Below are 27,212 nucleotides of genomic sequence, written 5' to 3' on the forward strand. Positions count from 1 at the left end.
TGAGATACAGAGAACCTGATATTGTGGGGCTGACAGAAACTAAGTTGTGTGACTCAGTTGAGGTGGTGGGGATTGGAGAAGGTGCATACAATATATGGTGGAGAGACAGAAAGAGAAAACAGGGAGGAGGTGTGATGTTGATGGTAAGGAAAGGCATTAGGGTGGAAGAGGTGCTTGAGGGTGAAGGCTTGGCAGAGGTACTGAAAGTGAAAATTGTGGGTGCTGAAGGAAGTAGGGTATGTGCCACCAAGAACCAATGCATGGAAGGTCCGAGAATATGAACAAATGATACAAGACACGGTGAGTTGCCTGGATGGAATGTTGAGAGAGGGTGAGAGAATAATTTTAATGGGTAATTTTAATTGCAAAGAGGTAGAATGGGAGGATTGGCAGACGCAGGGAACAGAAGAGTCGTGGGGAGGAAGACTCCTGCAACTGGCAATGGAACATGTGCTGACGCAATGGTTTAAGGAACATACTAAATTCATGAAAGGAGAGGCATCAAGATTAGACCTGGTTTTTAGCAAGGAACCGGAAGTAATAGAAAATATTAAAATAGACTGCCCAATAGCAAAGAGTGACCATGCGATTATGGAATTTGAAGTAAAAGAGAACGATTGACCGAAAAGAGGATCACAAAATAGGGAGAAGTAACTACTTTAAGGCAGACTTTGTTAATATGAAAACTTTTTTTGAAAATGCAAATTGGAGTGGGCTGTACAAAGCCAAAAGTACACAAGACAAGTGGGAGGAGTTTTTAAAGCTGTGCAAAGAAGCCGAGAATAGATATGTCCCTAAGGTAACCAAAAAGGATGTTGGTAAAAAGGAGTGGTTTAACCCTTTCATAACTAAACGCTTGCAGCGGGTGTTAGGCGTATTTGCTGGAGGCGCTAAACGCTCGCTGCGACCTCCAGCCGCACTCAAATCTCCCACGTATGAGTGTGTTCCAACACTAATTCTCACAACACAGGATTGCCATTTTTTTTTTTTTTTTTACAACAAAGGAGGCAGCTCAAGGGCAACAAAAAAAGAAAACAATAATAAAAAAAAAGCCCGCTACTCGCTGCTCCCAAAGTAAAACAAAAGAGGTGGCCGAAAGGAAGATCAAATACAGGAGAGGTGTCCTGATACCCTCCTCTTGAAAGAGTTCAAGTCGTAGGCAGGAGGAAATACAGATGAAGGAAGATTGTTCCAGAGTTTACCAGCGTAAGGGATGAAAGAGTGAAGATGCTGGTTAACTCTTGCATAAGGGGTTTGGACAGTATAGGGATGAGCATGAGTAGAAAGTCGAGTGTAGCGGGGCGCGGGAGGGGGGGAGGCATGCAGTTAGCAAGTTCAGAAGAGCAGTCAGCGTGGAAATATCGATAGAAGATAGAAAGAGAGGCAACATTGCGGTGGAATTTAAGAGGTAGAAGACTATCAGTATGAGGAGGAGAGCTGATGAGACGAAGAGCCTTAGCCTCCACTCTGTCCAGAAGAGCTGTGTAAGTGGAGCCCCCCCACACATGAGATGCATACTCCATACGAGGGGACAAGGCCCTGTATATGGACAGCAACTGTGCAGGGGAGAAGAACTGGCGGAGACGGTACAGAACGCCCAGCCTCGAGGAAGCTGATTTAGTAAGAGATGAGATATGAAGTTTCCATATGAGATTTTGAGTTAAGGATAGACCGAGGATGTTTAGTGTTGAGGAAGGTGTTAGCTGGGTGTTGTCAAAGAATAGGGGATAGTTGTTTGGAAGATTGTGTCGAGTGGATAGGTGGAGAAACTGTGTTTTTGAGGCGTTGAAGGACACCAGGTTCTTCTTGCCCCAATCGGAAATAATAGTAAGGTCTGAGGCTAAGCGTTCTGCAGCCTCCAGCCTTGAGTCGTTATGTTCCTGAAGGGTGGGTCTTCTATTAAAAGAAGTTGAGTAATGCAGAGTGGAATCATCGGCGTAGGAATGGATAGGACAGTTCGTTTTGGAAAGATCATCAATGAACAACAGAAAAAGAGTGGGAGATAGGACAGAACCCTGTGGGACACCACTGTTAATAGATTTAGGGAAGAACAGTGACCGTCTACCACGGCAGAAATAGAACGGTCAGAAAGGAAACTGGAGATAAAGGTACAGAGAGAAGGATAGAAACCGTAGGAGGTAGTTTAGAAAGCAAAGATTTGTGCCAGACCCTATCAAAAGCTTTTGATATGTCCAGCAATAGCAAAAGTTTCACGAAACGGCTAGAGAGGATGACCAAGAGTCAGTTAAGAAGGCTAGGAGATCACCAGTTGAACGCCCTTGCGGAACCCATACTGGCGATCAGATAGAAGGTCAGAAGTGGAAAGGTGCTTTTGAATCTTCCGGTTAAGGATTGATTCAAAAGCTTTAGATAGACGAAAGTAAAGCTAAGGACGGTAGTTTGAGGATTGGGCGGTCACCCTTCTTAGCCACAGGCTGTATGAAGGCATACTTCCAGCAAGAAGGAAAGGTAGATGTTGACAGGCAGAGGCGAAAGAGTTTGACCAGGCAGGGTGACAGCACGGAGGCACAGTTTTAAGGACAATAGGAGGCACTCCATCAGGTCCATAAGCCTTCTGAGGATTGAGGCCAGAGAGGCATAGAAAACATCATTTTGAAGAATCTTTATAACAGGCATAAAGGAGTCAGAGGGGGATGAGTAGGAGGAATATGCCCAGAATCATCCAGAGTGGAGTTTTAGAAAAGTTTGAGAGAAGAGTTCAGCCTTAGAGATAGATGAGACGGCAGTGTTGCCGTCAGGACTGAGGAGTGGAGGGAAAGATGAAGAAGTGAAGTTGGAGGAGATGTTTTTGGCTAGATGCCAGAAGTCACGGGAAGAGTTAGAGAAAGCAAGGTTTTGACATTTTCTATTAATGAAAGAATTTTTGGTTAGTCGGAGAATAGATTTGGCACGATTTCGGGCAGAAATGTAAAGTTCATAATTAGCATTAGTTTGAAGGCTCTGGTACCTTTTGTGAGCTACCTCTCTATCATTGACAGCACGAGAACAAGCGTGATTAAACCAAGGCTTTTTAGCGTGAGGAGTAGAGAAAGAACGAGGAATGTATGCCTCCATTCCAGAGACAATCACCTCTGTGATGCGCTGAGCACACACAGAGGGGTCTCTATCCTGGAAGCAATAATTATTCCACGGGAAATCGGAAAAGTACATCCTCAGGTCGTCCCACCGAGCGAGTGGGTTCTTCACTAAATTTGGTGGAAAATCATGTCAGCCCAGCGCGGAAAATCTACAGACGAGCAACTGGTGGATGTTAATTGTTGACCAATATAGCGACAATTTTGCATAGCTTCACCTATCACATGACTGATATTTTGACCAAATAGTTGTAAATTTTGCAGTTGGCAATACTGCCCTGCCAGCACCCCATCATCAAGAGATCTACAGTAGTTGCCTTACGGCTGACCGTCGCGCACGTATAAATGTACGTCTTCACAGGCAACACCCCCTGAACGTGCCTGTACTTTCACAGGAGAGGCTTACATTAATGAATCGTATAGATCTTGGCCTCCTCTTTCCAATGGTGTTTTTTGTTTTTTAGCTGTGATGAATAGTTTTTGAGATACAGCGGTTAAAAGAGCGAGCACTAGCGTCACTTGCTGGTGGTGCTAAAAGCTCGCTGTGAGCGCCAGTCACACTCACAGCAAAAAACACCCCCTGAACGTGCCTGTACGTTCGCAGGAGAGGCTTACATAACCGAATATTATAGATCTTGGCCTCCTCTTTCCAATGGTGTTTTTGTTTTGTAACTGATGAATAGTTTTGAGATATAGCGGTTAAAAGAGATCCCCTTCCCCCGCTGGGGTGCCCGAGCGCGCCTGAGGGGATAGTCTCATTGCGAGCGCTTAGCAATGAAAGGGTTAACAAAAGATGCGAGGCAGCTAGAAAAAGAAAGGAGGAAGCCTGGAAGGGATGAAGGAGACAAAGAAGAATCAATGCTTGGAACAATATCAAACAAGCAAGGAATGAATATACAAAGATTAGAAGAGAAGAAAAACGGAAATATGAAAAAGATATAATCGACAAATGCAAAGACCAACCTAAACTATTTTATAGACATGTGAACGGCAAATTAAAGAATAGAGAAACAATTGATAAACTGAAAATGGATGGAACTACATATGAAGACCCAGCAGAGATGGCAGAAGTGATGAACAATAGCTTTCATAGAGTTTTCACAAAGGAAGACGAATTCGTACAACCACCGAGCCAGGAAAGAGGAAGGGTTATGCAGGAGATACAGTTAATGGTGCAGGAGGTCAAAGAAAGCTTGAACAAGCTGGATGTAAGAAAGGCAACAGGGCCGGATGGAGCATCAGGGTGGATCCTGAAAGAATGTAGTGAGCAACATGCAGAGAAACTGCACTCCATAATGAGCGCCTCCCTGAGTGAAGGAAGGGTACCACAAGATTGAAGAGAGCAAACATAGTACCAATTTATAAAGGAGGAAAGAGAGAGGACCCATTAAATTACAGACTGGTATCACTCACTAGTGTGGTTGCAAAGATATGTGAGAGGCTAGTTAAAAACAGGTGGTCGAGTTTTTTAGAAAGTGAGAGAATTATCTCGGATTGCCAGTTTGGATTCAGGAGAGGGAGATCGTGTGTCACCAACTTGTTATGTTATTACTCAAGGGTGACAGATTTAATACAAGAGAGAGAAGGCTGGGGGGATGGAGTGTACCTGGATTTGAAAAAGGCATCCAACAAAGTACCGCACAGAAGACTAATTTGGAAAATTAAAAATAGGGGTGGAGTGGGTGATGGACTGATTAAGTGGCTGGAGGACTTCCTAGCTAACAGGGAAATGAGGACAATAATCAAGGACAGGGTTTCCAACTGGTGCCCAGTGATGAGTGGGGTCCCACAAGGTTCGGTGCTGGCGCCAATAATGTTTGCTGTTTATATAAATGATATGGTGGACGGAGTGACCAGCTATGTGAGTTTGTTTGCAGATGATGCGAAGCTATTGAGATGACTCAATGATGTGAAAGACTGTGAGGCATTGCAGAGGGACCTGGACAAAATATGGGAGTGGAGTGGTACATGGCAGATGGAATTCAACCTTGGGAAATGTAAAAAAAATAGTCTGGTAGGAGTGGTAGAAGATGTGAATATGATTATAAGATGGGAAGTGAGGTAATATGCAGAGGAATGAAAGAAAAAGATTTGGGAGTGACTACCTCAGAGAACATGTCACCGGACAAACACATCAACAGGATAACAGGACAAACTATGAATTTGCTGAAGAACATAAGGACGGCATTTGTGTATTTGGACAAAGAGATGATGAAGAAAATAATAGTTACAATGATAAGGCCAAGGTTGGAGTATGCAGCAGTGGTCTGGTCTCCTCACGAAAAGAAGAATATAAGAAAGCTGGAAAGAATAGAGAATGGCAACTAAGATGGTACCGGAACTTAGGGATCGGACTTACGAGGAGAGACTCAATAGCATGGGGCTCAAAACCCTGGAGAGAAGAGAAAGAGGAGACCTGATAGTGGTGTACAGGGTGGCGAGCAGGGTGGAGAATCAGGACAGAGAGGACCTGTGTGTGTGGAGCGAGAGAGAAACAAGAGGACATGGAAAGAAGTTGAGGGCGACCACGAGTAGGCAAGGTGTGAAAAAGTTTAGCTTCCCAAACAGAAGCATTGAGCTGTGGAATGGACTGGAGGAGGTGGTTTGTGCAAGAAACATTCATGATTTTAAGGAAAAGTTGGATAAGAGCGGATATGGAGACGGGACAGCGCGAGCGTAGCTCTTTTCCTGTATGTCACAACTAGGTAAATACAACTAGGTAAATACACACACACTTATAACTCAGGAATAGATAAACATGTACCAAAAGTAGAAAGCAAAGAGAACTGGAGAAAGGAATTGTATAACAGGTGCGAGACGGCAAAAAAAGAACGGGATGCAGCGTGGACCAAATGGAGAAAGAGAAGGAACAGCAGAACAAAAGAAAAGTACAAAAGAACTAGGAACGAATACGTCAGGAAAAAATAAATTTTGAAAAAGGGATAGTAGACAAGTGTAAAGAGGAACCTAAACTACAAGGAGGGAATCAACAAACTAAAAGTGGAGGGAAGGGTCTATGAGGATGTAGCATTGCAGACTAAAATAATGAACGAGAGATTCCAACCGGTAATTTGTTGCAAAATATTAGAATGGCATTTCATTACATAGATAGGATACGATGAAAAAATCATGCCATTGATAAGACCAAGATTGGAATATGCAGCATTGGTTTGGTTCCCCCCCCCCCCCCCCCACACAAAAAAAAAAAAAATATATATATATATATATATATATATATATATATATATATATATATATATATATATATATATATATATATATAAAGAAGCTGGAAAGGATACAGAGGAAAGCGACCATAATGGTACTGGAGTTATCGAGTCTACTATATAAGAAAAGATTGGAGGAAATTGAATTTACGATGCTCAAGGAGAGGAGATGAAGAGGAGACCTAATAGCTTTGTATAAATTTACTAGTGGAGTGGACAAATTGAATACAAGTGACCTGATTGTGACAAGAGGGGAAGAGGGGGCTGAGAAGACACAGTAAGATGAAAAAGGGAACATGTTTGAAGGATAAAATGAAGTCAAGTTTCCCATACAGATGTGTAGATGGGTGGAATGATCTAAAGGAGAAGACTGTGGAGGTGAGGAGTGTCAATCGAATGAAGGAGAGGCTGGACAGGGAGACAGGTCTATCATTCCCTGTAAACCACAAATAGGTAAATACAAATAGGCAAATACACACACATACTTTTTTTCCAGCCTGTCACTTCCTTTTCTACTCACAATTGACATGGCACAACACAAGTTGCAGTAGCTTCCTGAGGTTGGATGAGGAACCTGGCTGGGATGTTTATTAACAGCCGACCACAAGGAGTTAGCATTCTTGATTTTATTCTGAAAATTTCCAAACTTTTGAAACAGTTTACTCTTTCCAGATATAACTCCTATATGTAGGCATGCATATTTTCACATGCTATGCTTATTTGCTCAGAACTCTGAAGAGAAATTGTTACCACAATAATGTCTAATTAATTAAAAGTGCCTCCCTCTGATCTGATTTCTTTGCAGCAAAGAAATCTGCGGTTCCATCAGTGGCCACTCTTGCAACCCTTTGAGGGTACTTGCTTGGTTTACTTGGTGTTGTTTAGAGGCCCCGCCTCGCAGTTGTGGTGGTCCACTGCTGCTCCCGGTCCTGCCATCCCTATTCAACAGGGCGATTTGGTCCGGTATCGTATTGGAAGTCCTACATCTTGAGGTGTAGCCCGCACTGGAGGTTCGCCTGGGACTGTTTGTAGCAGCTTGTCCAGACCATTCTTAAACCTGTTTACCGGGCAACCTGTTAGGTTTCAGACCTCCTTAGGCAGGCTGTTAAAGATTCGTGGCCCTTCATGGGACAGACTCGAGGCCAGCAGGGTTCTGCCTCCACCTGAGGCTCTTGTGGGGAGGGATCTTCTGCTGCACTTTCGTCCAGTCCGCTGATTAACGTGCTCTTGCAGTGCATTGTGTGTGGGGTCCGGCACCAAACCTTCTAAAATTTTCGATAAGTATATGGCCCGATACATCTCCCTTCTTCTTTGTTGTGAATAGAGCCCCAGTTTCTGCAGACATTCCCAGTAATTTAGGTGACGTAACCCTGATTTGTCTTGTGAAGGCTCTCTGCACAGTTTCAAGCCTCTGCACATCGCCCTTCTTGTGTGGTGACCACAGCTGGCTACAATAGTCCAGCATAGGCTGCACCAGGGCCTTCCAGAGGGTTAACATTACCTTGGGTTCTCTGGAAGCAAATGTTCTAAGGACCCAGCCTGCCATTGCCTTTGCCTTCTTCACTGTTTCTGTGATGTGGTGTGAGAAGGAACCGTTGTTGCTGAGGTGAACCCCAAGGCACTTTACATGTGGTTGTCCAGATATTTGTTGCCCTCCTTCTGTGAGCAGCAAAGTAGACATCTTGACAGTGTGGTCAGGGCCACATCTCAGCATTTCAAACTTGGCCTCGTTGAATGCCATGTTGTTGGTTGCGGCCCAGGCATACACTTTGTTGAGGTCCTCTTGTAGGTGGGCAACTCCCTGCACGGTGGTGGTAGCGTGACTCACAGTGGTATCATCGGCGAAAGAGGAGATAACCGAGCTCCTGACCCCCTCATCGATCTCTCCCATGTGTATAAGGAAGAAGAGAAGGCCCAGCACTGATCCCTGTGGCACACCACTGATGACGCTGGCCTCACTGGACTGGTGGCCATCCACTGTGACAACTTAGACTCTTTCTGTAAGGAAGTGGTAGAGCCAAATACCTAGCTTCCCTTTAATCCCCAGAGTCTTGAGCTTATGGAGTAGAATGCTGTGGTCAACCTTGTCGAAGGCTTTAGCAAAGTCAAGGAACACGACATCTACTTTCTTGCCCGCAGCCAGATTCTCCAGGAGCCAGTCATAGTGTTTCAGGAGTTTGGAGAGACAGGACTGCCCTTTTCTAAAGCCATGTTGGTTGTTACTATGGAGGCTGTTCTTTTCCATGTAGACTATAATTTTGTCTCTGACACATTTCTCGAAATTTTTTATAAGATGTGATGTTAGGGCAACTGGTCTGTAGTTTTTGGCCCGACTCTTTTCCCCTCCTTTGTAGACTGGACACACCGTGGCTCTCTTCATTAGAGTCGGCACTATTCCTGTGTCCAGTGAGCACCTCCATAACTTTTGGATGGGGTGAGCCAGGACTTCACCACATTTCAGGAGCAGTATGGCCAGCACTCCATCAGGCCCGGCTGCAGAATTTGATCTGAGCTCCTTCATGGCTCCCTTGATGTTGTTAACTGTGATCTCCATGTCAGTTAAGTGGTCTTGGTGGCCTGCGTCCTCTGTGAAGAATGCTACTGAGTCGTGGATTACTGATGGGTACTACATCTGGGTATCGGTGGGGTATTATAAGGTAATATTGGTTCACATAAGGGTAATACTGGAGTACACTGGGATATCACTGTGGTATCAATAGAGTACATTGGGGTATCATTGGGGGTAAAGTTTCAGCTTAGGTCATCCTCTAATTCCAATGACAAAATTACTTATTTCTAATAGTTTTTGATTGAAATTCTGACACTATCATAGTTTTCTTGGAAATCACTTTTTTTTTTCTCCCCTTTCCCCTAAAACTAGTAATTTATGCAAAACAAATAATGTAATTTAATAGTAAACAAACCAAAACCAACCATAAGTAAAAGTTTTGACCTCAAAATAGGCAGACAAAGGAAAATAAGCAGTCCTCACAGGATGATGAAGAAGGCAGAATTAAATCCAATCTAGCCTAACCTGGCCTGACCCAACAGCTAAGATCTAACCTAACCTAACCCAACTCAATTGTCCCACAGACAGAAGGTAAGATCAAGAATCAGTTTGTGAAATATATGGACTAAAGGGGGAACAACAAATTCATGATGACAAGATCTAGACAACAATACAGGTAAAAACTGTGGATGACCTCAGCTGCAATAATACCTACTTGGGGTATATTGGGTAATAGTGTAGTACCTACACTTGGGTATCACCGGGGGCATCTTTTTACCCCTTTGAACACTGGAGTACAGTTTGCAACCATGGGTCATTGGGGTAAAAAGTCGATTCACGTTCATTGGAGTAATGTTGGGGTGAAGATGCACCTCACGACGATGGGAGTGAAAAGACATTTTGCACACATTGGGGTTTACTCACCTGGTTGGCTACCCCAAATTACTGTTATGGTTCACCTATCAGTGGTACCTAGATGGATAGCCTTTAACTGCTGGCACACCAGTCCATCAGTTAAACTAAGGACATTATGATTTGCACAAAATAATGGGCAGGATTGTGTGCCATGTGCAGCTAGGTGTTAAGCAAAGGTATATAGATTTGAGTTTGTTACAGAACAACGTTAATAATGGAACGAGTTTTGACAGACAGGTAATTATTCCATGCATGAGAACAGTGACTGTTCAAGGGAGAGGTGAAGGCCTCGTTTAAATGCCTCAATTGTGCCAGCACCAACAACACTGTCTGGGAGGGAGTTCCAGTGACCAATGCACCTAACATTGAAGAATCTGCATCTACACTCAGTGGAGGTGTGTGGTTTGGCTAATTTGAATCTGTGGCCTCTTGGTAGTAGTGACTGGGGAAATAGTAAATAGATCAGACGGAGAAATAACACACTGATTATGAAAGATCTTCCAACATTCAGCTTTCAAAAGCCTGCTTTGTACAGAGTATAGGTAAGAGCCTTGAGACGATCAGCATAACTTAGTTCAGCTAGGCCATCTATGTGCTTGGTCCAGCGGCGCTGCACTGACCCCAGCAGCCGCAGGTCACCCAGGTTCCAGGCATCCCTGCAGTGTTCCAAACTGTTGACCCAAACTCGAGTAAAGGTCTTAAGTATACATTTGAGTAAAAAGCCGTGTTCCTTTCAGACTGGGTGGTAAATCATGGGCCAATACACTAATTGAAGAAACCAGAAGTTAACTTACTGCATATATCTTGGAACCAAGGGAGAGAGGAGTGTGGCGCCACATCCCACTTGTTGCAGGTGTCTATAAAGTAGGGGTGGGCAGGTACCGGTACCAGTACCGGTACTAACGGTACCAGCTAAACGGTACGGTACCGGTACCAGATTGCTCGGTACCGGTACCAGTTGCTCGGATTTATTTATTGGATTTATTGATAATTCTTCATGTCCGATTTTTTTTTTAGGTTGCTAATAAATATTGTTATTGTTGTTAGACTATGATCGAGTACATCCATAATAACTATACATTCTATTTTTATCGAAAAATAAATATTCACTTCATTCAGAGAGAGAGAGAGATCACCACTTAGTAAGTGGATATCTCGGTGATATGGGTAGTGGGTACTCGATCATAGTCTAATAACAATAACAATATATATTAGCGTTTTCTAAAGACTCGTGGGACTCACTAACTTTTAACCCAAGACTTCGTTTTCTTTTTACTTGCCACTGTTAAATTCGTATGACTCGTTAACTTTTAGAGAGAGAGAGAGAGAGAGAGAGAGAGAGAGAGAGAGAGAGAGAGAGAGAGAGAGATCATATTTATCCAATAAAGCATTAACGAAAAAAGAGTTTGAATCCCTTGGCGAGAGTTTTTGGCTATAAAGAATTGCACGATGGATTATATAAGATGATTAAATATTGGAGGTGAGTAGGAGAGAGAGAGAGAGAGAGAGAGAGAGAGAGAGAGAGAGAGAGAGAGAGAGAGAGAGAGAGAGAGAGAGAGAGAGAGAGAGAGATTTACATAGATTTACATAGAAAATCAGACCACACAGACCCCATGGTCCAGACTTGGTGGTCTGTCCTTAAGCCTAAGTGATCTTACATTAATCAGAAGACTCCAAAACGTTGCATTTCTACTCTAGTTGATATTAAGTTGAAGGAAGTGACGGTCGAGCTTATTTTTGAAGGAGTCAATCGTGTTACACTGGACCACTGATGGTGGAAGCTTATTCCATTCTCGCACTACAACGTTGGTGAAGAAAAATTTGGTGCAGTCTGAATTTACTTGTCTACATCTGAGTTTTACGCCGTTGTTCCTCGTGCGTAGTGTCATCGAACAGAAACAATGTTGATCTGTCTACATTCGTGAAACCATTAAGTATTTTAAAACATTCGATCAGTTTTCCTCGGAGGCGATGTTTCTCAAGAGAGAACATATTTAGGGTAGAAAGCCTTCTTCGTAGGATTTGTTGCGCAAGGAAGGATCATTTTCGTTGCCCGACGCTGAACACCTTCTAATTTAGCTATATCCTTTGCATGGTGGGGAGACCAAACTGTACCGCATATTCCAAGTGGGGTCTGACTAAACTATTGTAGAGCGGGAGTATTACATCTTTATTCTTGAATACAAAGTTTCTTTTAATGAAGCCCAACATTCTGTTCGCTTTATTTGCTGCATCGATGCATTGCTGTGAGAATTTGAGGTTTGACGCGATTTTGACCCACAAGTCCTTGACGCATTGAACGCTTTTGAGTTTAACGCCGCGCATTTCGTATTTGAACTTCTTATTCCTCGTTCCAATTTGAAGGACCTGGCACTTGTCTACATTAAAGGGCATCTCCCATCTCTCCGCCCAAGCTGAAATTTTGTGGAAATCCTCTTGGAGGCTTTGCCTGTCTTCGTCAGTGAGAACCGAGTTACCAATCTTTGTGTCGTCTGCAAATTTACTGATGCGGTTATTGAGTCCAACATCCACGTCGTTGATGTAAATAATGAAGAGCACTGGGCCAAGAACAGAGCCCTGAGGGACGCCACTAGTGACAGGCGCCCACTCTGAGTTAAATCCGTCAATCACTACTCTTTGTTGTCTGTTGCTCAACCAATTCGCGATCCATTGGTTTACTTGACCGTCAATACCTATTTGCTTTAATTTGTAAAGTAATTTATGATGCGGGACTTTATCAAACGCTTTCTGGAAATCAAGATAGACTACGTCCAGTGATTTGGTTACGTCATAAACAGTGAAGAGGTCGTTATAAAAGGTTAATAGGTTTGATAGGCAGAATCTTTTGTTTCGGAAACCATGTTGTGAGTCCCTAATTAATGAGTGGCTTTCAAGGTAATTCACAATTTTGTCTCTAATTATGCTCTCAAGTAGCTTACCTACAACCGAAGTTAGACTAATAGGCCTGTAATTACCTGGTACTTTTTTGTCTCCTTTCTTAAAAATCGGTGTCACGTTAGCCTTTTTCCAATCTGAAGGGACGATGCCTTGTTGCAAGGACATATTGAATACGGTTGTGAGGGAGGAGAGTATTTCGCTCTTTGTTTCTTTCAGCAGAGTTGGATATACTTTGTCAGGTCCAGGACTTTTATTTGTTTTAAGTGATTTGAGGGCTTTGAGGACTTCATCGGGTTTTATTTCAAAGTTAGACAATGCATGCTCGGGATTTACATTAGTACTGGTGTTGGTGGTGGTGGTGGGAGGACTGTTATTATTAAACACCGAGGAAAAGTAATTGTTTAATAGGTTTGCAACGTGTTGGCTGTCAGTCACTAGTGCACCGTCGCTGTTTGTTAAAGGTCCAATTCCACTTCTGATCGCCTTTCTGTTGTTTATGTAACTGAAGAAGGATTTCGGATTATTTTTACAGTTGGCTGCAATATTTTCTTCATATCTACGCTTTGCCTGACGCACTAATCTGTTTACTCGTCGCCTGGCATCATTGTAAAGTCTAATGTTTTCGGGCGTGCTTTGCTCTTTCTTTAACCTGTAAGACAATTTTCTCTCCTTGACTGAGTATTTAATTTCGCTATTAAACCAAGGTGGACTTTTATTAGTGTTAATTCGCTTCTCGCACAAGGGGACAAATGTGTCCTGCTGAGTGAGTAAGTGATCTTAAAAGCTTAGCCAGGCGTCCTCTACATTGCCGTCATCTGATAGTTGCATATCTATTAGTTTTCGTCGGATTTCTACGAAGTTGGCTCTTTTGAAATTGGGCACCCTTACTTTATTTTCAGTCACCGATGTTTGAGCTCTAATGTCAACGCGCACTAGTTTATGATCGCAGGAACCGAGGCGTTCTCTTACCGTGACATTACTGACTAGGTTATCTTGGGTCGCTATAACAAGGTCAAGTATGTTATTTTGTCGAGTTGGTTCAGAAACCATTTGGCTTAGATAATTTTCCTCTAGAAATTTGATCATTCTATGGGACTCACCTTCTGTACCCGACAATGTCGCCCAGTCGATATGGGGGAGGTTAAAGTCTCTTAGTATCAGAGAGTCGCTGTTATTAAGTGATTGCCTTAAGACGCTGTACATTTCAAGATCGGCATCGAGTGATTGCCCCGGAGGCCTGTAAGTGACAGATATATTTAAATTGACTTTTGCAGTGTTTACTCGCACGCACAAATGTTCAACGTTACTGTTTCTTGGTGTTTTGTCAGTGGGTTGCAAGTAGCTTTTGACAAAAAGGGCGACACCACCCCCTCTACGGTTTACACGATCATTGTTGAAGAATCTGTAGCCATCTATGTTGTATTCGGAACTTAATACAATACTAGTGGTGTCGATAAATGTTTCGGTTATAGCAATTACGTCAAAGTTTTCTGTCAGAGCAAGACATCGCAGTTCATCAAACTTGTTTCTTAGGCTACGCGCATTGAAACTAAGGACTCTTAGGTTATCTTGAAGCTTGGTAATAGAGGTGGTGGTACTGGAGGGTTCAATGTTACGAGTCTGTTGTGGTGTATGGTGTCTATTTACACGGGCGGGGTGGAAGGACGTGGCTGAGAGTCGTTTTTTGTTGTTCGGGGTTGTACGGCGTTGTTGAGGAGCCCTCCGAATCTGGCTGCCCCGATGGGGGACAGGTGTATGCCGTCCCTTTGGAAAAGTTTACTCTGGCCGTAGAAATGGTTCCAGGCGTTAAAGAACTCGACGTCGAGCTCTCCGCAGAGAGTCTGTAGGCGGTTGTTGAGGCTGAAGGCCTTACTGTAGAAGTCGCCCTCATCCCATGTCCGTGGTAGAATTCCTGAAATAAAAGTTTTAGGGGATTTAGACTTTTACTGCTGGATGAGCCTACGGTACTTGTCCAGCAGTTCCTCAGACCGGGTCGTGGTGACGTCGTTTGTACCTGTGTGGAGAACAAAGAGTGAGTCATTAGAGGCCTCAGCGGAGACCTCGTCCAGGGCAGCTGTGATGTCGTCAACACCAGCTCCTGGATAACAGTAGTTACGCCTACGACGGGGGACTCTGCCACAGAATTCAACCACCTGATGGCGAATCATAGAGTCACCGACCAAGAAGGTGCTCTGTTCCTCGTCCTCCTCCTCCAGTATGGCAAATCTGTTGTAGCAATGAGTAGGATAAATGGCTCAAGGGGCGGGTCTGGCTCCTCCTCTCACGGGGGTGAAGCATTCAGCGTCAGCTCTACCGGTCCCCTGTGACGTGCCTTCTTCGGAAGGTGGCTGGGCATCGAGTGCAGGTGCGGAGGGTGATGAGGCGTCACTTGCAGCAGGGGCGACGATGTTGGCCTGGATAAACTCCTGCAAGGTATCAACAGTACTTGTTAGTTCGGTGATCTTCTTCTCGCCAGCCGTCAGACTTTCGTCCTGTTGAAGAAGTCTCGTTTCCATCTGCTGTGTCAACAGGCAGATCTTGCAGACGGTCGATCGTCCTGAGAAGAAATGACCAGAGAAGTTTCCTGTGCAAGTCGAACATTTCTTTAGCGCCATCTTGGTAAGGAGGAGAGAGCAAGTGAGTAGTGTTTATCTATATATTTGCTTTTCTTTTTCTTTTTCGTAGGGCAGAGGGACGCGCGCGTGAATAAGCGAGAATAAGTGAGAGAGAGAGAGAGAGAGAGAGAGAGAGAGAGAGAGAGAGAGAGAGAGAGAGAGAGAGAGAGAGAGAGAGAGAGAGAGAGAGATCACCACTTAGTGAGTGGATATCTCGGTGATATGGGTATTGGGTACTCGATCATAGTCTAATAAAAATATTGTTACGCCACCCCCTACCACAACCATCCACGGGCAGGCAGGCGGCGTGATCCCCACCAGAACAGCCACACGGGCGCCAGTCACTCACAGCGGCCCACACCGAACACCGAGGGGAGGAGGAAACGAGGCAGGGCACAAAGGATACACGTTCAACACTAAGTTCTAGTTTAATGACAGGTTCCTCACACAGTACAGCAACTTTCAAGGGCACAGAACAGTTAATCAGGCACAGTACAGGGGCACGGCAGACACGCACACCGGATACACACAGCTCGCGAGCGGAGCAGCTCAACACCCTTAGCCCAGACACGCGTCCTCTCAACTCCAACTCCTCAGCCACCCTTGCTCCCCCACTGCTCGACTCAGCACTTCCTGCCCGGCGGCCCGGCGGCCCCGGGCCCCCTCCTGTCTCTCTTGTCCCAACAAGTAGAGTTGCACCATGCTGAGCTAACATTGCCTCGTGCTACAATTTCATCACATTACACATACAAGCATTCACATACAGCACATTCGTAACACTATCTCCCCCTTCAGAAGGCAGTCGACCCGGCTGCCCCAACATTCAACAAACAAAACACATGAAATAAATCAAACTAATCAGTCCCCTGGGACATCACTAAAGTCTCTTAACCATCCCGGCCGACGCCTCTCTCGCCGAGGGCGCCGCTGGGATGCGGGCGGCGGCAGGCAGGCGGTGGCACCCAGAGCCGTATCGTCGGCCCCAAGTACTTGCTCAGGGTCGTCACTGACATCTGCCGCTTCGCCCGCACCGCCCATGTTCTCGTTCGCCCCTTGGTCAGCCTCCGACACGTCCTCGTCGCTGCTGCTGGGGCCTACGTCCTCTCCTTCCTCGCCGTGGCCCCAGGAGTAGCGCCCTGGACCGTGGTAACGCCACAGCCGGTCCACGTGGACAACAGACGGGCGCTTTCGTCCCCGTCGGATCCGGTAGGTGACGTCAGAGAGGGCTGCCACCACCGTGTACGGCCCCTCCCAGGGGCTCTGTAGCTTCGGCGAGAGCCCTCGTTTACGGCGGGGGTTATGCAGCCACACTCTGTCACCCACGGAGTACCTCACGTCCCTCATGCGCCGGTCGTATGTCTCCTTCATGGCCTGGCCTGCCACCTTGAGCTTGCCCCGTACGCGTCGGTGCACCTCAGCCAGGGTTTCCTGCAGTGCCGCTGCGAAGCCAGAGGTGACGGTGGGCAAGCTCACGTCGGGAGGCCGCCCCGTGGCCAAATCCACCGGTAGCCTGAGCGCCCGGCCAAACATTGAACACAGAAAAATACATGCAATACACATAAATCAGTCTGTCCTCCACCACGTCCTCCACAGTCTCTTCTCGCGCCCCCAAGGGGCTCCGCCTGTCAGCCACGCCGTCGACCAGCCGCCAGTCCTCAGTGGGCTCTTCCACGCCATCCACTCCACGTGACGCTCGGGACAGTCGACACCGGCTCCTGGCCTCCACCCTCGGGGCAGGGTGCCCTCGCCCGGCTGTGACTACCTCCCCACGCAGCCATGCTCGAAAACCTCCTGGAAGCAAAGGGCACCATTCCGGTCACCCTCTCCAGCTCCCGTCCGAGGCCACCACGAGCCTTACTGGCCTGCGTCAGGTAGTCGAGGCCCAGCAAGCACGGCTCGTCTCGATCGGCGACGTCCATCGGCCGGCGCTCCACAGCGCTGCCTACGCCGATACGAGCCTTTACTGGCCCCTCCAGCAGCACACACTACCCCGGGTCAGGCCGCGCCGAGCGCTCCTCAGCCCCCGGTGTCCACTGTCACGCGTCGTGGTTACAACCGCTAAGCCTCCCACCGGCAACACGCTGGTCGGGCGGCGGCAGCTTACTCAAGGCGGGGCCCGAGGGCGGGAGACGGCTGGAAGTCGACTCCCTTCTCCAGCCCGTCCGCGCTCCCCACCCGCGCCGCGTCCCTGGGCCTGGGACAGGCACTCAAGCGGTGGCCTGACTGGCCACAGTCCTTACGGCGCGGCTGCTGGGCATCGGGGCTCGGCCGGTCAAGGGAACGCGTCCTTCGCTCCCCCAGGCACAGACTGCACCTATGCCCCCTCTTGCCACAGCCCCCGCACGAGCCACGGAGGCCCTCCGGGCTCGCCTTCATCGACGCTGACTTCATCTTCACCTTCGCCATCCGGCCCCGGAAGTCATGGCAGGGCGGGGCGGCCGCCGCTAGGCCGCTGATCGTCGTCACGGCCCCGAACTCCAAGGCCCTCGTCAGCGCGTCGTCGGTCCACGGCAGGGGGTGAGAGTCCTCGCCAGTCTCGTCCCTCAGCGCCCGGCAGTCCGCACAGAAGCGCTGTGTGCCGTCCTTCTTCATATCCAGGACGACTGCTGAGGGCCATGGACTGTCTGTCCGCTCCATCACCCCCTGCGCCGCCAGCTCGTTGACGGCGCGCTGCAGTTCCTCCCGCCTGACCGGCACGACACGTCGGGGCGGGCTCCTGGTGGGCACACTATTTCCCGTGTTGATGTTGTGCTTCACCAACCCCGTGCAGCCCAGATCCAAGTCACCCCTGCTAAACACGTCCGCGTACTGGGCCAGGGTGTGGCGCACCTTCGTCTGCGCCTCCGTCAGGTGAGCGGCGCTCCGGTGCGCTGAATCCTCCAGGAAGTTGGGCAGCGGCTTCACAGCGGCCGACTCCGCGCTCCCCGACGCTTCCTCTTGTTGTTCCACCTCTTCACAGGTGCCCAGCTTGGCACCAGCGGGTACTTTCCGAGCCTCGTCGGAGGAGTTAGCCACCAGCACCGTGACTGACTCCTCCCCCGCTCCTTCGAGACTCCGTCCGGCTGCCACACCATCAGGCAGCTGCAGGCCCTCCGTGGACTCCACCGTGCCTTCCGCTGGCATCGCGTCCGACCGGCAACACAGGACCCTAGCCTCCGTCCCCGGGGCAAGGTGCAGTCGCTCCGCCGCGACTACCTCTGCACAGCCGACCTTCGGGAGCAAAGGCGCCTGTCCGCGCAGCCTCTCCAGCTCCCGTCCAAGGTCGGCACAGGCCTCGCCCTGCGGCAGGTAGTCGAGGCCCAGCACGCACGGCTCGTCTCGATCGGCGACGTCCATCGGCCGGCGCTCCACAGCGCTGCCTACGCCGATACGAGCCTCCACTGGGCCCTCAGACTGCACGCAGTGCCCCGTGACGCCACACAGCCTCTGTGGCGCGTCCTGGAGTCGTGTAGCGGCCGGCATGTCAGGCCGCCCCAAGGTCCTCTCGGCGCTCCCCACCAAGCGGCCGGGCCCGTCCACTGAGCCCCGTAGCGCTGTCGTCAGCAGCAACGCCTTCTCATCCTCGCCCCAGCCCTGGGCAGCAGCTGGCATCTTGAACTTGGCCTCCCATGCCAACTTCCCGTCGTGCTCCGCTGGCTTAAGCCTCCCTGAGCGCGGGGAGGCCGAGGGGCCGCAGAGAGGAGCGGGCGGACCACGTGGGCTGCAAGCCGGCCGGCATGGCGGAGAGGGAGGCGGTGAGAGAGGCAACGAGGCAGGGACAATGGGTCCGACTCCAGCACCAGCTGGACCCAAAGGAGCGGCTCCGACGGCTCCCCAGCCTCCTGCAGCCTCCACCGGCTCCGCCACGACGCCACCAGGCTTCAGGGGCCCTTGCCAGGGGCCCCACGCGGAGCCCCGCCAGTCCGCCACCCGTGCACCCGCCGCCAGCACCCGTGACCCTTCTTGTTCCTCCCCGCACCACGTTGCCACCTCTCGCTGCTGCCATGGGAGAGAGAGCGGACTACGTGACCTGCGAGCCGGCTGGCATGGAAGAGAGGGAGGGGGTGAGGGAGGCAACGAGGCAGGGGCTCCCCAACCTCCTGCGGCAGCTACTGGTGCCGCCACGACGCTACCAGGCTCCTGGAGTCCTTGCCAGGAGCCCCAGATAGGCCCCTGCAGGACCGCCGCCCCGGCGCTTCCTGCCAGAACTGAGCCTTCTTCCTCCGCGTGCGACGGTGCCACCTCTCGCAGCTGCGTCTCCGCCTCCCTCAGGCCTCGGACCTCGCCTTCCTGGGTCCGCACCTCCTCCAGCCGTTCACTCCTCGCGCTGTCGCAGCCCTGGTCGGCGTACTGCTGGGTTTCCACCTTCAGCGACGAGAAACTGCTCTGGAGGACCTCGGCAAGATGGCGTGCCCTCTCGTCTGCCCTCTGTTCTGCCCTCTCTGTTCTCTGATCCAATTCCTGCCTCAGACTGGCCAACATGGCAGCGAACAAGTCCATCTGGCCCGGCTTCACCTCACCCACGTCAGCCTCGGCCTTGCCCGTCTCCTCACCCTCACGGCGACCACTGGGGGACGCCATGACACTCGGCACGCTTCACTGTTCACTTATCCCACTCCTTTGACACCAAGTGTTACGCCACCCCCTACCACAACCATCCACGGGCAGGCAGGCGGCGTGATCCCCACCAGAACAGCCACACGGGCGCCAGTCACTCACAGCGGCCCACACCGAACACCGAGGGGAGGAGGAAACGAGGCAGGGCACAAAGGATACACGTTCAACACTAAGTTCTAGTTTAATGACAGGTTCCTCACACAGTACAGCAACTTTCAAGGGCACAGAACAGTTAATCAGGCACAGTACAGGGGCACGGCAGACACGCACACCGGATACACACAGCTCGCGAGCGGAGCAGCTCAACACTCTTAGCCCAGACACGCGTCTTCTCCACTACAACTCCTCAGCCACCCTTGCTCCCCCACTGCTCGACTCAGCACTTCCTGCCCGGCGGCCCGGCGGCCCCGGGCCCCCTCCTGTCTCTCTTGTCCCAACAAGTAGAGTTGCACCATGCTGAGCTAACATTGCCTCGTGCTACAATTTCATCACATTACACATACAAGCATTCACATACAGCACATTCGTAACAATATCAATATTTATTAGCAACCTAAAAAAGAAAAAGAATCGGACATGAAAAATTATCCAGTAACTCCAATAAATAAATAAAATAATGGAAACGGGAGCTGTGATGGAAACGGAAAGCAGGACAAAATGGTGGGAACTTGGGGAGACGGTCAGCGGGGCAGTGACTCAGCGTCTACACACAGGGCTCATACCACATGGAGGCGGGCGAGCACCGAGCGTCACTAAGATTCTAACGGTACCGGTACTAGCGGCAATGCGCAGTGCCGAGTGATCATTAAGCTTCCCGGAACCCAAGTGATGATGAGGCTTCGCGGTACCAGTACCGATACCAGTTATCGGTACCAGGTACCGGTACCTGTACCGATACCTGGTATCGGTACTGGTACCGCGAAGCATCATGATCACTTGGGTTCCGAAAAGCTTAATGATCACTCGCCGGTACCTGGTATCGATAACTGGTATCGGTACTGGTACCGCGAAGCCTCATCATCACTTGGGTTCCGGGAAGCTTAATGATCACTTGGCACTGCGCATTGCCGCTAGTACCGGTACCGTTTGGATCTTAGTGACACTCGGCGCTCGCCCGCCCGCCTCCATGTGGTATGGGCCCTGTGTGTAGACGCTGAGTCACTGCCCCGCTGACCGTCTCCCCAAGTTCCCACCATTTTGTCCTGCTTTCCGTTTCCATCACAGCTCCCGTTTCCATTATTTTATTTATTTATAGGAGTTACTGGATAATTCTTCATGTCCGATTCTTTTTCTTTTTTAGGTTGCTAATAAATATTTTTATTGTTATTAGACTATGATCGAGTACATCCATAATAACTATACATGCTATTTTTTTTTCGAAAAAATAAATATTCACTTCATTCAGAGAGAGAGAGAGAGAGAGAGAGAGAGAGAGAGAGAGAGAGAGAGAGAGAGAGAGAGAGATTTACATAGATTTACATAGAAAATTAGACCACACAGACCCCATGGTACAGACTAGGTGGTCTGTCTATAAACCTATAAGTGATTTTACATTAATCAGAAGGCTCCTAAACGTTGCATTTCTACTCTAGTTGATATTAAGTTGAAGGAAGAGAGAGTTTTCTTTACAGGAAATTTGTTTGGGAATTTCATCAGAAGTCATTAAGAAAAAAAAACTCCTTTGGGTACCGGTACCGGTACCGGTACTAACGGTACTTGAGTTTTCGGTACCGGTACTACCGGTACTCAAATTAACGGTACTTGCCCATCCCTACTATAAAGTGTTAAGAACTTCCCAGAGATTGGCCTCCGCTACGGGCTGCTCCTGAGCGCCTGCTCAGAGGGCCCGTGCCTCCGTCGGTGCTCGCCGGCTTCTACCCGTGGCTGTGGCGGCGGCGGAGGCTTCCCCACACCCGCCGCACGCCAGCGGCGGGTTCCCCCCTGCGACGGGCCGTCCATGGACAAAGGCCCGTTCCCCCTTTTTAGGGGGTAAATCCCTACCGAACCGAACCAGAGATTGGCAGATTAGAGTTGCCACATCGCGTCATTCCCGCACACTCCTACCCCAAAACGAGCCCAAAACCCGCCAACTCCACCTTCAGAAACCACCCCAAAAGAGCCCAATATTTTATATAAGTGAAGCATCTAAGTGTAATGGAGTATACTACTTTGAATATTTATAGGTATAGGGACTTTGCATATATCGTATTTATTCCTAGTTGGGTTCTGATTAAGTCTTTTGCAATCCAATGTTTTCGCTCCGCAATAGGGGGAAGTGGGGTCACTTTTTAGATTTTTCGACCTGGGGTCTTCCCTAGTACCGTGACCCTGTCGTCAGTGTTCATTTGAGCAGCTGTCATTTACCTACAACCATAAACAAAATTGATATTCTCCTGATAAGGCTTTCACCTTTTTAAAGCCTTTAAAAAAAGTATTGAATGGTTCAACTTACCCCCACTTAGGGGGGTAAGTTGAACCCTACCGTGGAGTAAGTTGAACCACACCGTGAATTAAATGAACAAGAGGATATCTACATCAAAACAACGGATATTACAAATGTTTATCTGTCAATGATACATGCACATCCTTTTATAAGTAAATATGAAATAAATAAATAAAATCCTTTTGAAAATTTAACAAAATGTTTAGTGATTTTACTGCAAAACAGAGGATAGTACACATTTTTTTTATGTATCATGCAATAGTACATATACATCCTTTTAAAAGAATAAAAAAAATCCTTTTGAAAGTTTAGCAAAATGCACTTATGTCCATCAACAGGCTTACGATCGATCGAGAGATTGAATCTTCCCGTCACATGGGAACACAAACTGGTTCGACTTTCGCAGACTACCAGACAAGCTTTTCGGAGCTGTACAGTGTCACCGAAATATCTTTTTTCTCATTCTGGTCGATTATGCCTGTTTGCTTTCAATGGGCCTATGTCCCGGGATTCTCTTCATGAAAATTCCCGCGATTTCATCACCGTCGATTACGTCGATTCTTGCGACATATCCATAGCTGGGCGTTATCGCGGTAAGTTATCGCGATACTTTATCGCTGATAACAAAATCGGGTTATCGGCCATCCGCTACTTATTTAAATATATATCGGTATCTTCGTTACTTTTGTAACTTGGTAACGGTACCGGGTGCCGAGAAGAATCGATTCAGCCGGCACCCGGTACCGGTACCCAGTGCCGGGAAGACTCATGATCACTCGGCACTGACCACTACCGCTAGTGCCGGTACCGTTTGGATCTTGGTGACGCTCGGCGGCGCGCGGGGCTCGCCGGTATGGGCCCTGTGGAGACGATAAGCCTTGAATGCTGTGCTGGCGGCTGAGTCACTGCCTCGCTGACCGTCTTCCCAAGTTCCCACCATTTTGTCCTGCTTTCATTATTTTATTATTGGATTTATTGGATGATTCTTCATGTCCGAATCTTTTTTTTTAGGAAACTAATATATATTAACTGTTATTGTTATTACACTATGAGTATTGTTACGAATGTGCTGTATGTGAATGATTGTATGTGTAATGTGATGAACTTGTAGCATGATGCAATGTTACCTCAGCATGGTGCAACTCTACTTGTTGGGACAAGAGAGACAGGAGGGGGCCCGGGGCCGCCGGGCCGCCGGGCAGGAAGTGCTGAGTCGAGCAGTGGGGGAGCAAGGGTGGCTGAGCAGGAGTTGTTGTGGAGACGCGTGTCTGGGGCTTGAGAGAGGGTTGAGCTGCTCCGCTCGCGAGCTGTGTGCATCCGGTGTGCGTGTCTGCCGTGCCCCTGTACTGTGCCTGATTAACTGTTCTGTGCCCTTGAAAGTTGCTGTACTGTGTGAGGAACCTGTCATTAAACTAGAACTTAGTGTTGAACGTGTATCCTTTGTGCCCTGCCTCGTTCCTGCTCCCCTCGGTGTTCTGTGTGGGCCGCTGTGAGTGACTCGTGCCCGTGTGGTTGTTCTGAGGATCACGCCACCTGCCTGCCCGTGTATGGTGTGTGGTAGGGGGGGTGGCGTAACAGTATATCCATAATAAGTACGTATACATATGCTATTCTTTTTATCGAAAAAAATATTCACCTCAGTCAGGAGAGAGAGAGAGAGAGAGAGAGAGAGAGAGAGAGAGAGAGAGAGAGAGAGAGAGAGAGAGAGAGTTTTCTTTACCGGTACTAATGGTACCTGAGTTATCGGTACCGGTACTACCGTTACTCAAATTAACGGTAGCTGCCCATCCCTAGGTTCTAGGTGAGGTGAGGAAGGGAGGGAGGAAGGGTGAGCTGCATGTGTATTGTTACACCACCGGCCCGCACACCACATTCCAAGCACGGGTAAGGCGGTGTGCCTCAACCCCAGACCACCACACACGGTTCGCGAACAACCAGAACAGCAAAACACACCACGCCGACACTCCCAAGGCCGCCCCAACACGAGGGAAACAAAGCAGGGCAAGGAGGCTCACAGTGCAAGTTTTCTACTTTACTTAATAGCTCCAACACGTACAAAACACTGGTCTACAAGGCAAAGTAACTCCCAGTACACAGAAGGGCACAGACACAGCACAGGGCTCACAAAAGCGGGCAAGGCACACACAGCGGCGCATGTATCTCGTCTCTGGCAGCTGGGCTCTCTCTCCCCGCGACGGGGCTCGCTTCCTTTCCGCCCGCCGCGATGCACCCCACGCCACCGACCATCACAGCCCTCCGCGCCCCAAACTAGCACCCCACACAAATAACACAAATACGCACGAAAATATACCCCCTGGCGTAACAGTATTGTAAATGCATTTTTGTTTTCCGTGTAAAAAATAACTATATTAAAACATAGTATGACTGATATAAATTAATCAACATCTATTTCTACTTGAAAGTAGGTACACGGTCCCTGAAAATCAAAATCAAGACCAAGATTGCCCTATGCCCATCAAACATGGCATCCTCGTGTGATTATTGCATGTCATGTTCCCACAGCAGCTCAGCGAATTTAATAAGTCACCGCCCGAAGGTCTGGGTCCTGAGCAAAATCGTTCCCGTGAAATACCGGCTTAACAGTTGAAAGGAGAGGAGAGGAGAGGCGAGGTGAGAGCGACATCATTGAGGTGGTAGGAGCAATTGAACCAGCCGGCGTATCAGGGTGAAGTGAGACGGCCGGGCTAACGTGAGCGGGCTGCCTGAGAAGCAGAAAATAGCTTCAGCCTATCCGCTCTAGTACGTACCCCCTCTGGTCCATGAGCAGAGTCCCATCCGTGAGCTTTTGTTCACGGATGGAGCCTGCTCAACCAAAATCGTCCCCGTGAAATACCGGCTTAAGGCGTCTTCCGTACTCGCCGCAGACGATTTGGCGATCCTGCTGTGTGTTGACTGCTGTACTTAAGTTGCTTGTGACTGCACAGGTCAGAATCGATCCCAGGTCAATGAATTCGTGGACATCAAGTAAGACACAAGAGTAATAACAGATGTTAGGAAGTGGGGGTAGTTAGTACTGGAGGCAGGATGACGCGGGAGTGTGGGGAGCGGACTGGTGGACCAGGGTAACGGGAGTTGGGGTAGGACGGTCAGCGAGAGGGTGACGGGAGAGGGTGCCCAGCGGAGTGTGAAATAAGATCACGGAAAAAAGGGCTCGAATGACCGCAAGATTATAATCACGGAAAAGGGTAAAGACATTAACTTCCTTCCTTCCCTTCCTCCCTTCCTTCGTTCCTTCCTTCCTTCCTTCCTTCCTTCCTTCCTTCCCTTCCTCCCTTTTTTCCATCCTTCCTATCTTCCTGCCTTCCTTCCTTCCTGCCTTCCTTCCTTCCTGCCTTCTTCATTTCCTTCCTTCTCTCCTTATCTCCTTTAATGCCTCCCGAATATCGACTGACCACCAGTTGCGTATATCCCTTAAATGCACAGGCAAACACATTTCCTCGGCCGTTCCTAAAACAGCTGAGGTTCGTGGAAATCACCCTGCAGCCAACTCACACACACACACTCACCACCAGGGAAAAGGGATACTTATGCCATAACCATGAGAAAAGAAGAAGAATATCGAGAACTCAAAGGAAACAAAATCACTGAAGAATTATTATGATACCGAAAAAAAAAAAAAATAGCCTTTGAACGAGACTCGATAAATTATGTAAGTTTTGCATTATCTTCTTATTTCTCATTTCTTAACTTGTTTCTTCTTATTTCTTTCTCTTTATATTTATATATATATATATATATATATATATATATATATATATATATATATATATATATATATATATATATATATATTTTTTTACGCAGGTCATTTGGTACCATCTGACTCTAAACACTCCAGCACCAAGTCTTTTTTTTCTGATTTTGCATTAATTAACATCTTATATCTCATTTCTTAACTTCTTTCTTCTTATTTCTTTTCTCAACTTACATTTCTTTATATTTTCCCCTGCTCTTCGGTGCCATATGACCTTAGACGTTGCCGCAACGAGTTTACCTTTTTCCCTAGATCTAGAGAGCGCTCAAAACGAAGGTAACCCAGAAATACCTCAGTGAGCCAGTGAAGGGAAGGGAGAGAGAGCGGTGTGAGAGGGAAAGTGGTACGGAGGAGACGAGGGAAAAGGCATAAAGTGAAAAAGGATCATGTGCGTGTGTGTGTGTGTGTGTGTGTGTGTGTGTGTGTGTGTTCCATTTCCCTCTGATTCTTGAGAAATCTGCGGTGAGCTCTGGAAATTAAAGACAAGAGCAAGGAGGTATAGAAAAAGACGAGGACAGAGAGAGAGAGTGTTCTTTTATCTCTTCCTTTCTTTTCTTCTTCTCCTCTTCCTTCTTTCTTTATTTTCCCTTTTTCCATCATTCCTTTCCTTCCCTCCCTTCCTCCATCATTCCTTTCCTCCCTTCCTTCCTTTCACTCCTTGTATTCTTCCATCTCTTTCTCTCCTCCTCTTTCTCTTCTTTCTCTTCATACCTTTCCTTTTCCTCGCATCTGCAAATCATTACCACATCATCGGAGTCACAGAACCTTGGATAGACACTTCAAATAGAGATTTCATTGTGGAATATAGATTACCGGGTTATACCATCTTTAGTCATGAAAGAGAGAACAGACAGGGTGGAAGCGTTATCTTTTATATCCACAACTCTCTCCATCCAGTATCCGTAAAAACAGATATTATAACCAATGTAGACACGGTCTTCATTGAAATTAAAAATAAATCTCGTAAAATAGTAATTGGACTTATCTACAGACCGCCAAGGCAGACTCTTGATATCGACCACGCATTAAGTGAATTATTATTAGAAACAAGTAGCAGTTGCGAGGCAGTAATTGTAGGGGAGTTTAACTTGCCAGTGAAAAGATGGGGTGAACCTGTACACAAATTTACTAGAAAGTGA

General features: G+C 48.0%; 1 protein-coding gene across 22 annotated transcripts in view; it reads right to left on the minus strand.

Moving 5' to 3' along the window:
• LOC127001642 (acyl-coenzyme A thioesterase 1-like) overlaps positions 1–27,212 on the minus strand; it is a 111,853-nt gene that overhangs the window by 67,436 nt on the left and 17,205 nt on the right. For 8 of the 22 annotated variants that reach the window (XM_050866577.1, XM_050866573.1, XM_050866567.1 and 5 more), the window contains exon 2: positions 6,843–6,953. The exons of 5 other annotated variants lie outside the window; for them this stretch is intronic. In XM_050866577.1, coding sequence (XP_050722534.1) covers positions 6,843–6,851 — 9 coding nt within the window. In that variant the 5' untranslated portion in view covers positions 6,852–6,953. Of the gene's footprint in view, positions 1–6,842; positions 6,954–10,540; positions 10,823–27,212 lie in introns of those variants that run through there. 9 more of the 22 variants (XM_050866562.1, XM_050866559.1, XM_050866560.1 and 6 more) reach the window with 8 other exon arrangements.

This window comes from Eriocheir sinensis, chromosome 21, assembly GCF_024679095.1.
Source record: "Eriocheir sinensis breed Jianghai 21 chromosome 21, ASM2467909v1, whole genome shotgun sequence".
Taxonomy (NCBI): domain Eukaryota; kingdom Metazoa; phylum Arthropoda; class Malacostraca; order Decapoda; family Varunidae; genus Eriocheir; species Eriocheir sinensis.